The following is a 10,234-nucleotide window of genomic DNA, read 5'->3' as shown; positions in this document are numbered from 1 at the left end:
AATTCACGCGCAAATGTTTTGTTCCACGTGTCTTCAACACCCTCCCGGGCTATATTTACATCGCATCACCAAAGACTCTAAAGAAAGGAATTAAGGTCCTTAACCTTGATAGTATTTAGTGGCTGTTTCGTCTGGGTTTATGACTATCGGCTGTGCTAGTTGCTATAGTTACCACAGATTCTGAATCCTGCCTCTTCTTTTCTTTTTTTTTATTTTCGATTTCAGTGCTCTCTGTTACAATTTATTTTTGGACACGCGTTTGTAAGTGTTTATTTTTGTGCATTGTTGCTTCCATTTGTATATTTCTTTCGTATGCTGTACGTTTTCTCGTAGTTAGTTAGTACTCTGTGCTACAATCGGAAATGGAGGGGAGGGGAGGATGGTAAGGAGAGATCTGTCTTTACCTTAGCATTTATGCGAACTCTTTTCATTTTCTTAGGGTGTCATCCCACAAGCCCTTTGCTGGCTTTCATGTGCCCGTGAATATATTCGTCCTTAATAGTCCCAATGAGTCAACCAAAATCTACGTATGTATGTATGTATGTATTATTAATATTATTATTATTCTTATTATTTGTTTATTTATTCTTTATTTTATTCTGTATTGAAGATATGCGAAATAAAATTATTATTATTATTATTATTATTATTATTATTATTATAAATATTTGTTTTATAAATATCATTTAATATTCTTATTATTGCTTTCAAGGTATCTAAATAAATGAAATGAAATGAAAAATGAAAAATAAAATAATCCTTTAAAAGTTGTTTCTTTAAATATTCCCCTTTATCTCCATTCGTTCCACTGTTCCCCATGTTATTGTATTGAAGTTCTATATTCCGACACTGTTAAATATCTCGGAATACATTTTGATATCGATCTTTCATGGAACTCGCATCTCACGAAATTATGTGCTTAGTTACGAAGATTTTCTGTCTGCTTTATAATACCAAAGCATTCATGCCTTTCATTCTACGCAAGCGCGTAGCTTACTCATTAGCCTACTCCAATTTGCGGTATGGCATAACTATTTTTGGTAAATGCTCCAAACTATGGCAAAAGAAAATCAACAGTGTCGTGAGGGGAATACTGAGAAGCGTGGGGTACAAGCGTGATTTTTCGGATTTAGGCCTGTTTCAAACGCTATCAATGCCAACTTTTAAGTCTCTATTTCTGGAAACAGTTGTGCTCAATTACAACTGGAAAGACGATTTTAAGTCTCCACGCCCCATCTCACGAAACTTGCCGAAAGCTTCAAGATTCCTCACTCTGATATGTTATACCCGCTACGGCAAAAATATGAGTTCGTACTACGTCCCTCGGATTTTTAACCTATTGCCCCCAAGCCTTTCAGAGGTTACTTCCAAAAAGAAACTCAAAAAGGCACTCAGGACACTTTCCATCGATGAAGAGGCCTTATAATATCTCATTTTTGGTTTCGTCATAATTGGTGTTGCTTCCTCACACGAATCTTTTGTCGAGTCAACATTTTTTTGGTAGTGTAATGCAGTAATGTCTGTGTATTCGTAAGTGCGCGTATCTGCGTGTGTGTGCATGTGTATGACTCCTTCTATCATCAAGTTCTTATACGATACGACTGGAACTTAGCCATACCTCTTTTTTTCCCTTCTACTAGAAACATAGCTTCTATTTGTATTTTATATTTTGTTCCTTGACTCTGACAATAACTTTCTGACTGACATTTTTGAGTAGTTTCCACAACTGAAGAAACCATGTGGTGTTTTTCTGCTTTATTTTATTATTTTCCGAAACTCTCTTATTTACCACTGCTACTTAGGTTCAGTCCTACAAGCCCCTGCTGGCTTCGACGAACCTGCCTAGTGCCGTCCTGAATACATCCTGCGTAAATAAATTTATTATTATTATAATTAATAATAATAATAATAATAATAATAATAATAATCAAGAATCAAGAATCAAGAATCAAGAATCGAGAACAATTTTTATTAGGTGTCCAGGAACGACCATGCGGTCTTGGTGCTGGCACACCGAAACTTACACACTACAAAAAAGTAGGAAAAAAACATAAAAAACTCAAAACATTGAGTAAAAGATATGATACACATAACGCACGCTGACACAAAGATACGATATACACAACAAGGAAAGAACGGAACACAGGGTCCGAACGCAGAGTAGGAAGACTACCACAACAACGAATATACCTTCTTAAAATAATATATAATAACATCACAATCACCGACAGGTTCAGAGAGACCCATACAAGAATCTGAGAGATCTGACAAATTCAGTCACACAAAAAATATCAAGATCACTTCCAATGCCATTATATGCCCGACACATACGAAACATCGGGTCCAAGATATTTAACGTTCGAGGAGAGTAAAAAGACGTTGTCAAACGGGTCGCTGTCCGAGGAACTCGCAAAGATAACTGTGAGAGCAGTTCTGAACAGTCGGCCATACCATGAAGGACTTTGAAAAGGAAAACCAGATCTGCCTTTTCTCGACGGTGATATAAGCTGTTGATTTGTAGGACGTCCAATACATTGTTACCCTTTGATAGAGATGTTTCATCTCGCAGATATTGATATCGATAAATAGATAAAAATTTGTTTTGCACTCGCTCCAGCCTTAGGAGGGTAGTTTTACAACTGCCATTCCATACAGGAGATGCATATTCGAGTCGAGACCTTGTCAAAGAGCGGTACAGGGTTACAAACGTTGTGGGGTTTTTAAATACTCTAGTCGTTCGACAAACGATACCGAGCGCGCGCAAGGCGCAGGTACTTATACGAGCCACATGGCTATCAAATCTCAAGGAGGAGTCAAAAAGCACCCCCAAGTCCCGCACTTCACTAGAACGGCACAATACGTCTGAGCGAACACTGTAAGGGAAACACGTCGTTTGCGTTTTGCGACTATAGGACATGACCTTGGTTTTCGAGCTGTTTAGTAGGAGACCGTTCAGTGAACACCATTTGCTAAATGAGTTTATGTCCTCTTGTAGAAACTTGCAATCTGAGATAGTTCTAATCTCCCTAAATATCTTAATATCATCAGCATACTGCAAAAAAGACGAATTTACAATCTGCTTACACACATCGTTCACAAAAATAGAAAAAAGAAGCGGGCCCAGAACTGATCCCTGAGGTACCCCAGACGTGGCCGTGTACGTAAAAGAATACGCGCCGTTCGCACGAGCAACACATGTTCTATTAGACAAATAATTCTGAAACCAGTTGTGTAGCTTTCCACAGACACCAATACCACAAAGTTTTGATAAAAGAATGTCATGGTCAACCACATCAAACGCCTTACTCAGATCAAAGTAGACCACGTCGAGCTGGCCTCTTTGGCACACAACTTTGGATGCAATGGACATAAATGAAATCAAATTTGTTGTTGTCGAGCGTCCTGCTACAAATCCGTGTTGGTTGGAACTTAATACATTTTTTAAACGAAAGGACAATGCTTTGTGGACCACCATTTCGAAAAGCTTCGAAAATGTACACAGCAGAGACACTGGCCTGTAGTTTGATGCAGTGGTACGACTTCCAGACTTGTAGACTGGGACTACGACTGACTTCCTCCACATATCAGGGAACACTCCTGCTCTTAAGGAGTTGTTGAAAATATCATAAAGGATTGGCGTAAACATTTCGTGAAATGCTTTTACAAGTTGTAAGGGTTCTGGAAAAGACGGCTGGTTTCTCGATCGGCCGGGCGACGGTCGTCTTGTCCGGCGGCGTGTATGATGCTCCCTCCCCGGTCGTTTTGTGTAGTTTTGCTTTTCTAACGGGGGACCGCGTGGGCCTTTCTGCCGACGCGGCCCCCTGGAGAGCGTCTTCCTGTGTCTCCCCCATCGGGATGACCCCTCGGGAAGACATGTTGTTTTTTATTTTGAATCTGGAGGCTTGCGCATTCTACGGGGCTTCTTGGGTTTCAACCTGGGGGTTCCGGAGAGGCGCCGATGTGTCTGCAACGGGATGCACGGACGAAGTTACGGAGCTGTCGGCTGTAGTCCGTTGGCAAGTTAACGAATGTGTATCGACGCCCTTGCCAACTATTGGACGGTGGATATCACGTGGCTCCAGCAGAGCTTTGAAATGATTGGTTGATCCTCGCCCGAGAGTGAGGGGGTCAGCGTCTTCAAAAGTCCGTGACAGGGGAGAGAGAACCCTTTCTGGCTTGGACTTGGACTAATTTGGAGGACGGCGAATGCCCTTTGCTTTGTATATACTGTGTACAATAGCTCGTCACGTCTAAATAAACAGTTTAGACGAAGTCCTCCCGCATCTGTCGCACTCTTCTGATCACCCACCGAACAAGGCTCATCAAACGATTGGCCCCGCAAGACACCGCCGGGCAGTCATCATCTATTCAACCAAGGGACGAACCTTTACTGGCGCAGCTCGACAGCGATGAGCGAGCCTCGGTGACGATCAGAGGATCAAGAAGGCGACAGAGGTGGTCCAGCTGAAGCTTCCTGGCTGGCCAGGTGCTTGAACGGAGCGACCGACGGAATCCGCCGACAAGCAGCGCTGAGCGTCAGGGAGCGGTACTGCCGAAGCGGACTGGCCGGTGGAAAGCGGCGCATGCGGCACATCGACGGAGAGAAAACCACCTGGGTCATCGGACAGCAACGCTGAACGACCGGTGGCTGAAACCAGGGACCTCGAGGGTCAGGAGTTCCGACGCCGAGGCCAAGGACGACTACTGAGGACGCAATATCCGGGCTCTGGGCGTCAAACTGCAGCAACGTTTGCGCCGGGTGAGTGGGATTTCTTGCGTCGGGTCGAGGTTGGCATGGCTGGTAGTTGGCGGGACTTATCCCAGGCAGCACGCGATATTGGGCCAACATTGGAATTGATGGGACAAAGAATGGCCCAACAATGGCCCAACTGAGCCATGTGTTTACCAATATTGGAATTACCTGGGCCAATAATGGACTATCATAGCCAATGTTATTCCAATATTGGTGATGCACTGGAATAAGCTGTCCAATATTGGACTGTGAAAGCCAATGGCTTGCCAATATTGGATAAATGCTGGCATAACCTGTCCAATATTGGACTGTCAAAGCCAATGGTTTTCCAATATTGGATATATGCTGGCATAAGTTATCCAATATTGGACTGCCAAAGCCAATGGCTTTCCAATATTGGATATATACTGGCATAACCTGTCCAATATTGGACTGTCAAAGTCAATTGTTTTCCAATATTGGATATATGCCGGCATAAGTTATCCAATATTGGACTGTCAAAGCCGATAGGTTCCCGATATTGGATATATGCTGGCATAAACTGTACAATATTGGACTGTCAGAGCCAATGGCTTTCCAATATTGGATACATGCCAGCATTAGCTGTCCAATATTGGACTGTCAAAGCCAATAGCTTTCCTATATTGGATATACGCCGGCATAACCTGTACAATATTGGACTTTCAGAGCCAATGTGTTTTCCGATATTGAATATACGTTGGCTTAAGCTGGTTAATATTAAACTGTCAAAGCCAAGAGTTTTCTAATATTGGTGATGTCTTGGTATAGGCATGTCAATATTGGTACTGCCATAACCAATGGCTTATCGATATTTACGTCGCCTAGGCTATAGACCCGCGAACCTCTTTTTTGCATTGCAGAAATAGGAAATTGGAAAAGAGTCATTCATGAGCTCGCTCGGGCGAGAATTTTATTTAGCCAACTTCATGGGGCGTATGTCGCCGGCGCTTTATAACCGCGATCACAAATACGTCCTTAGCTGCCTATAGGACTATTGCAGTTTTTTTGCCGGCTGCTCTCCATTCGCATTACCTTACCTCGGCGTTGACAACTTAACTCCGTTTTTTTAGATTTAAGTATTTTTGTCTTTTCCAATATATTTTTTATATATACGTACCGTTAACGTCTTCTCTTTGTCCGTGCCCCTGTCATGTTTGTATTTCTTTCTGCGTGCTCTATTTTTTATATCTAATGATTCGGTGCATATTTAGTCATTGTCGACGCAGGTGTCAACAAACATAAAGCCGCCGCTTACGCCGCAACCGAAGTGACTCTCAGTTTTACGAGAGTATATCGCGATATAAAGTCATATATTAAACTCAAGTGAAGTCTCGAGAGGGTTGCTTCGACTGCCAGTGCACATGTCATCAGGGTAGGCAGAGCAACGACGTAGCAATCGCGACGCGAGAGCACACTCCGCCTCGATCTGGCCGGCCGCGCTCGCTCTGCGGAAATGTGAGCGTGGGACTCTCGAGCCCCGTTAGCTTACTGAAGCTGCTAGACCCTACTTTGTTGTCGCGAATAATTTGCCCTTCGAACGGTCGCGAAGCCGTTGCGCTCGGAGTACCCTACCCAGCATCTTTCAGAAACCGTTCGCGCAGCATCGCAACCTTCCGTCTGCGAGCGTCGGCGATTCATCGTGTGTTGAAATTCGGACGATGTGCTGTTCGGGGTGTCTTTTATGTGTAACTCTTTCGTAAAACAATTTGAAGTTTAAAAACGCGAACCTAACAGCGTACAAACAGTTTTAAATTTATTGATAAAAAATATATTTATATACTTATAGATATATTTGTGTACATCGAGCGCAAAAAAATAGTCGCGCTTAGTTCTTCATTACATTATATTATATATTTATATATTATTATATTTACGTTATACGACGTAAAACATACTGTCTTCAAACTTGCCCCGTTTAGAACCACTTTTGGGCTGGAGAGCTTCTTTAGAAGTTCAAAAGCTGACCTTCAAAGAGCTGTCCTGTTAAATCGGTATTGACAGCAGGGTAGACGCTATGCGTGTTTAAGGCCAATCGTGTCTCCGGTTAGGGTCACTTGACTACGGTCTCGAAGCTGGTGATAAGGCAGAGCACGGAACCTGCCTAAAGCCCAAGGTCACGCATAACATCTACTGCACTATCAACCTTGGGTAGAAGTGACAAATTCTCTCGCTGCGTTCATTGTTGAGATGCCCCTGAAGATTAGCCTTTTGTAAGCGCACCCCACCCCCGTTCTGGCCTGCTTGCTTTGTCCTCCTTCTCTTTTTTTCTCTCTCCCTAAGCTGAAGGCACGGTAGACGGTCCGTACTCGCCGGACCAATGAACCGTACACGTTTTATCGCTTGAGTTCGCTCTCTGTGCGCGGGTAACGGCAGAAGCGTGATCACGTGGTTTGACGGATGACGCATTAGCCGTTGAAAAACTCGGAATGCCTGCGTCGCGAAGACCGGACCTAGTTTCGCGTGTGATGCGGCCTGCGGAGTGCGGGCCCGCTGTGGATTTCGCTTCTGTGGTAAATGGTATCTCGTTCGAAAAGTCCCACCCGTGTCGATTTCTTCATAGAAGCCCAAGACATTCTTGTGAATCGTTTAGTGTTCGGTTCGGCAAATGGCAGCGTGTGCTACATCGTGTTGAATCTTCACGGATCACTTCTTTCTGGTTTTTGTGTTTGAGTGGTTTTTTTGCAGTGCCCGTGTTTACATATATGTCGGATTACATCTTTCAAGTCCGGTATTTTCAAAGTAAGTGCGCTGCAACCTACTTGGTGATCATTGTCCGCTCTTGTATGGGTAATCTTCCGGATAACCTCTAGAATTGGGCAGGGCCTATCTCCTGGCAGCCGGGAGAATAAGTTTCCCGCAATCTTACCGACAGTCGCCTGCCATTATCTGTCTGAAATAATGTCACAACTGCAGGTAGAATGCTGACTTTTTTATTCTCCGTGCGTTTCGCGAAAACACGTTTCGTGGCCACCTTTTCGTCGACATTTTTGTTTCATCGACACGCGTTACGCGAATTGCGCGCTGTAAGGGCATTTCGTCGTGCGTGTATTCCTGAGGCGCAACGTTTCCTTGACATGCGTTACGCGAATTGCACGCTGTAGGGGCATTTCAACGCAAGTGTATTCCTGAGGCGCGTGCTCACCGAACCAGCCCACCCTTTCACGCCGCTTCATGCCAAGTCTGAAGCGGTTCATTGCAAAAAAAAAAAAAGAAAAGAGGGAAAAAGACGTATTTTGAGTTTTTTTTATAAAACATCGCGTGTTGATGAAACGATCTGTCTATGAAATGTCGTTCGATGAACTGATTGCACCGCCAATGAAGGGCGAATAGCGGTAGAATTTTGGGGAAAAAATTCTTCCAGCTGCCGGGAGACTGGACACTACCCAAGAATTACCCCGGTTTGTGTTTGCTTTGCAATCTTCTTAGTTGTATCACAGTTGAATAGTACCTCTTCACATATTACAAATTGCTGATTTTGTGCCTGTCTACAGAATAAGCTGTGTGTAATAAACTTTTTGAAGATTTTAAAACAATCCCTTGTGTCTGTTTACCTTCCTTTTTGCAAACAACTTGGTGAATGCACTTGCAAAGAGCTGGGCGAGTGCAACGATGGCCAAAAATCAGCATAACGGCCAACAGTGGATCGGGTCGCGCTTCCAGTGTTGTCCAATATTACGCCGGTTTTCGCCAATGTGGGAGCACCTTGGCTGGAACCATGGTTTAGCAATGGCCCAACATTGGCATTAATGATTGGGCCGACATTGGCTGGAACGATGGCTGAACAGTGGCCCAACATTGGCGCCGATCACTGGGCCAACGTTGGAAAGGGTAGCGCTTCCAATATTGTCCAATATTGCGGCCAGTCTTTGCCAATGTTAGGCCAATGTCGGACCGACATTGGTGTGCTGCCTGGGATGGTTTTGACGCGTCAGATGCTGGCCGACATGGAGAACGGGTTAAATGGAGAGAACTCGCAGGGGACAGGAGCCTCTGGTCAGGGGCAGGAGGCGCCACAGGGTGCGACAGAAAAGGAATCGGAGGCGGTCAGAATTCGAAGGCTCGAACTAGAATTTGAGTTGCGGAAAGCGCAACTTCAGATTGAGTCCGAAGAGCGGATCGCGTTGCGCATGGCACAGCTAGGAAAGGAAAGTGGTCGACCTTCGTCCTCTGGGTCGGAAACAGACGACCAACGGCACGCAGGCTTAGACCCGGTTGCGCAATGCGCAAAAGTTTTGAAAGGGTACAGCCTGCCATGTGACGCGGACGTTCCTCTATGGTTTGATGAGGTGGAAAAATTGTTTACCACGTACCAGGTGCCGGATAGTGGTCGAGTACATTTGATTATGCCGGTGCTAACGGAGCGTGTCCGCTACCTGCTGCGCAGTCTAGGGCAAGACGATTGTTTAGATTACGAGTCGGTAAAACGGGCGGTGCTGAGCGAACTGAAACTCACGCCAGCTGAGTACCTAGACAGGTTCGACAGTGCAGCCAAAAGAAAAGATAAAACATGGGCTCGGTTCGCCTCCCGTGTCCGAACCTACTTCACGTATTACCTTCAGGTGAGAGGTGCGGACACGCAGGAGACAGTAACGGAGCTCATGGTTGCTGATCGGATTAAGGCGAGCCTGAGTACCGATGGTCTGGAGTATGTTCGCCTTCGCGAGGGAGAAACTTGGTTAAAACCGGTCGAGGTGGCGAGGGTGTTACAGACTTATGAGCAGGCAAAAGGGAAAGGGAGCGCCACAAAACAGGTGTACGTTCCAACAGAACAGTCAGGGACTGCCCGGCGGTGTCTTGCGCCAGGGTTCAAAGGTCCCGCCAGGGTTCAAAGGTCCCGTGAACTCGGGTCGAGCAGCTGTAAGGTGTCATGTATGTCATGAGCAGGGACACATTGCCAAGCACTGCCCTCGCGCTTCGGGTAGTGAGGTGCCTCAGGGCCTGGCAAATGTTCCTCAACCGAAAGGGCAGACAGACAGAGTGTTAACCGCTCGGGTTGAGGTGAGGCGGTCGATTTCGGAGACGGGCCGCTCGAAGCTACAATTGGTTCAACTGGAGTGCGGTGACGTACACACCGAAGCAGTGCTCGACACGGGTACCGAAATGACGGTAGTACGGGAGAGCCTGCTACCTCAAGCTTTGAGGGAACCGTCGGGCACAGTGAAGCTAGTGTCCGCTTTTGGCCACGCCATTGATGCCAATCTTGCAACACTTCCAATAAGGTTGAGCTGTCCAGGTGCGGTAGAAAATCCAACTAAAGCCGACTTAGTGTGCGCGCTCACCAATCAGCTGGCGGAAGGGGTGAACTGTTTGCTTGCTTGCGAAGATTGGGAACTGTTGAAAGCTAGGAGCGGTAAGGTCCAAGTGCAACAGGGAGGTACAGCGGCCTATCCATGTGAAGTTGAAGAACAGAACGTCGGAAGAGATGAAGACAGCGAAGCACTGACTTGTGGGGTTGGCTAG

General features: G+C 45.5%; 1 protein-coding gene across 1 annotated transcript; it reads left to right on the top strand.

Annotated features, from left to right (window-relative positions):
• Positions 1-8,688: 8,688 nt before the first annotated feature.
• On the top strand, positions 8,689-10,234 carry LOC121833581. The gene is made up of 2 exons (XM_042286993.1): positions 8,689-9,555; positions 9,659-10,234. Exons 1-2 carry the CDS (start codon positions 8,689-8,691, stop codon positions 10,232-10,234), a joined length of 1,443 nt encoding a protein of 480 aa, XP_042142927.1.

This window comes from Ixodes scapularis, unplaced genomic scaffold (assembly GCF_016920785.2).
Source record: "Ixodes scapularis isolate PalLabHiFi unplaced genomic scaffold, ASM1692078v2 PGA_scaffold8__174_contigs__length_109621045, whole genome shotgun sequence".
Lineage (NCBI taxonomy): Eukaryota > Metazoa > Arthropoda > Arachnida > Ixodida > Ixodidae > Ixodes > Ixodes scapularis.
The sequence above is the reverse complement of the archived record's forward strand: the minus strand, read 5'-3'. Positions and strand labels throughout refer to the sequence as shown.